This window comes from Fonticula alba (assembly GCF_000388065.1).
Source record: "Fonticula alba strain ATCC 38817 unplaced genomic scaffold supercont2.3, whole genome shotgun sequence".
In the NCBI taxonomy this organism is placed as follows: domain Eukaryota; order Rotosphaerida; family Fonticulaceae; genus Fonticula; species Fonticula alba.
Genome location: NW_009242973.1, coordinates 1,095,721 through 1,096,728, shown reverse-complemented (window position 1 = coordinate 1,096,728; position 1,008 = coordinate 1,095,721). Strand labels below are relative to the sequence as shown.

At 70.9% G+C, this 1,008-nt stretch overlaps 1 protein-coding gene across 1 annotated transcript in view; it reads left to right on the top strand.

Moving 5' to 3' along the window:
- Nucleotides 1-970, top strand: part of H696_02030 (hypothetical protein) — a gene marked incomplete at both ends in the record, with an annotated part of 2,828 nt that extends 1,858 nt beyond the window's left edge. Inside the window, 2 exons of the mRNA XM_009495929.1 lie at nucleotides 40-758; nucleotides 859-970. Coding sequence (XP_009494204.1) covers nucleotides 40-758; nucleotides 859-970 — 831 coding nt within the window. The remainder of the gene's footprint in view (nucleotides 1-39; nucleotides 759-858) is intronic.
- Nucleotides 971-1,008: the final 38 nt, after the last annotated feature.

The following is a 1,008-nucleotide window of genomic DNA, read 5'->3' as shown; positions in this document are numbered from 1 at the left end:
CTTCCTCTGGACCTCGGCATCCTGGACCGGGACTATGAGGACATTTCGGACGCCGGGTCTGATGATGAGGACCTGCTCGCGCAGCTGACAGGTCTCGGGCCCGCTCGGCCCGCTGCCTCGGCTCAGCCCGTCGCGCCGGCGCAGCCAATCACGTCGGCCCAGTCCGCCGCCCCGGCCGGGCCCGCCATGCCTGCTGCCCTTCCTCTGGACCTCGGCATCCTGGACCGGGACTATGAGGACATCTCCGACGCCGGGTCCGGAGATGAAGACCTGCTGGCACAACTGGGTGCCCTTGATTCCGCCCCCGGTGCCAAGCCGCCGGCTGTCGGGGTCTCGGCCCCCAAGCCCATGGCGTCTGTGGCCCCTGTGGGCCCTGCGCCGGGTCCTCGTACGAATGGCTCGCCCGCCGTCGGTAGCCTTGTGGACTTGGATCTCGATGACATCTCGGCTGCCGCCCCCGATGATGAGGCTCTCCTCGCGGAGGTTGGCGGCCTGGGCGGTGTCCGGGACAGCCGCCCCCAGGTCTCTCAGCCTGGACGGACAACCCAGCAGCCGGCCCTGAAGCCCGGCCACCCTGCCCCCTCCACACAGCCCGCCGCGTCTGCGTCAAAGTCCCCCTCTGGCCCAGCGCCGACTCGCATTGCCGCCCCGGCCCCGGCCCCGGCCCCGGCCCCGGCCCCGGCCCCGGCCCCGGCCCCGAAGGCATCCCCCGCGGCCCCGGTTCGGCGGGCCGCGCCGCCGGGTCTGGCTCCCGACTGGTGCGTTTGCCCGATCTTTGGACTCCCTGTGCCCGGCCCCCCGTCCGCCCCTCTTCTCTTGCTACTCTCGGCCTAACCCTTCCCCGGGCCGCCTGTCCAGGAACCACCTCCCGGATCTCGAGATCGCCGGCCTCCTCAACATTACCTGCATGGAAACCCTTCGGCAATATGCCCTCGTATGTGCCCTGCTCCATTCGGGTCCTCTGCTGTGACATCCCTCTCCTTCCTCTGCCTCGACTGACAGCCCCCC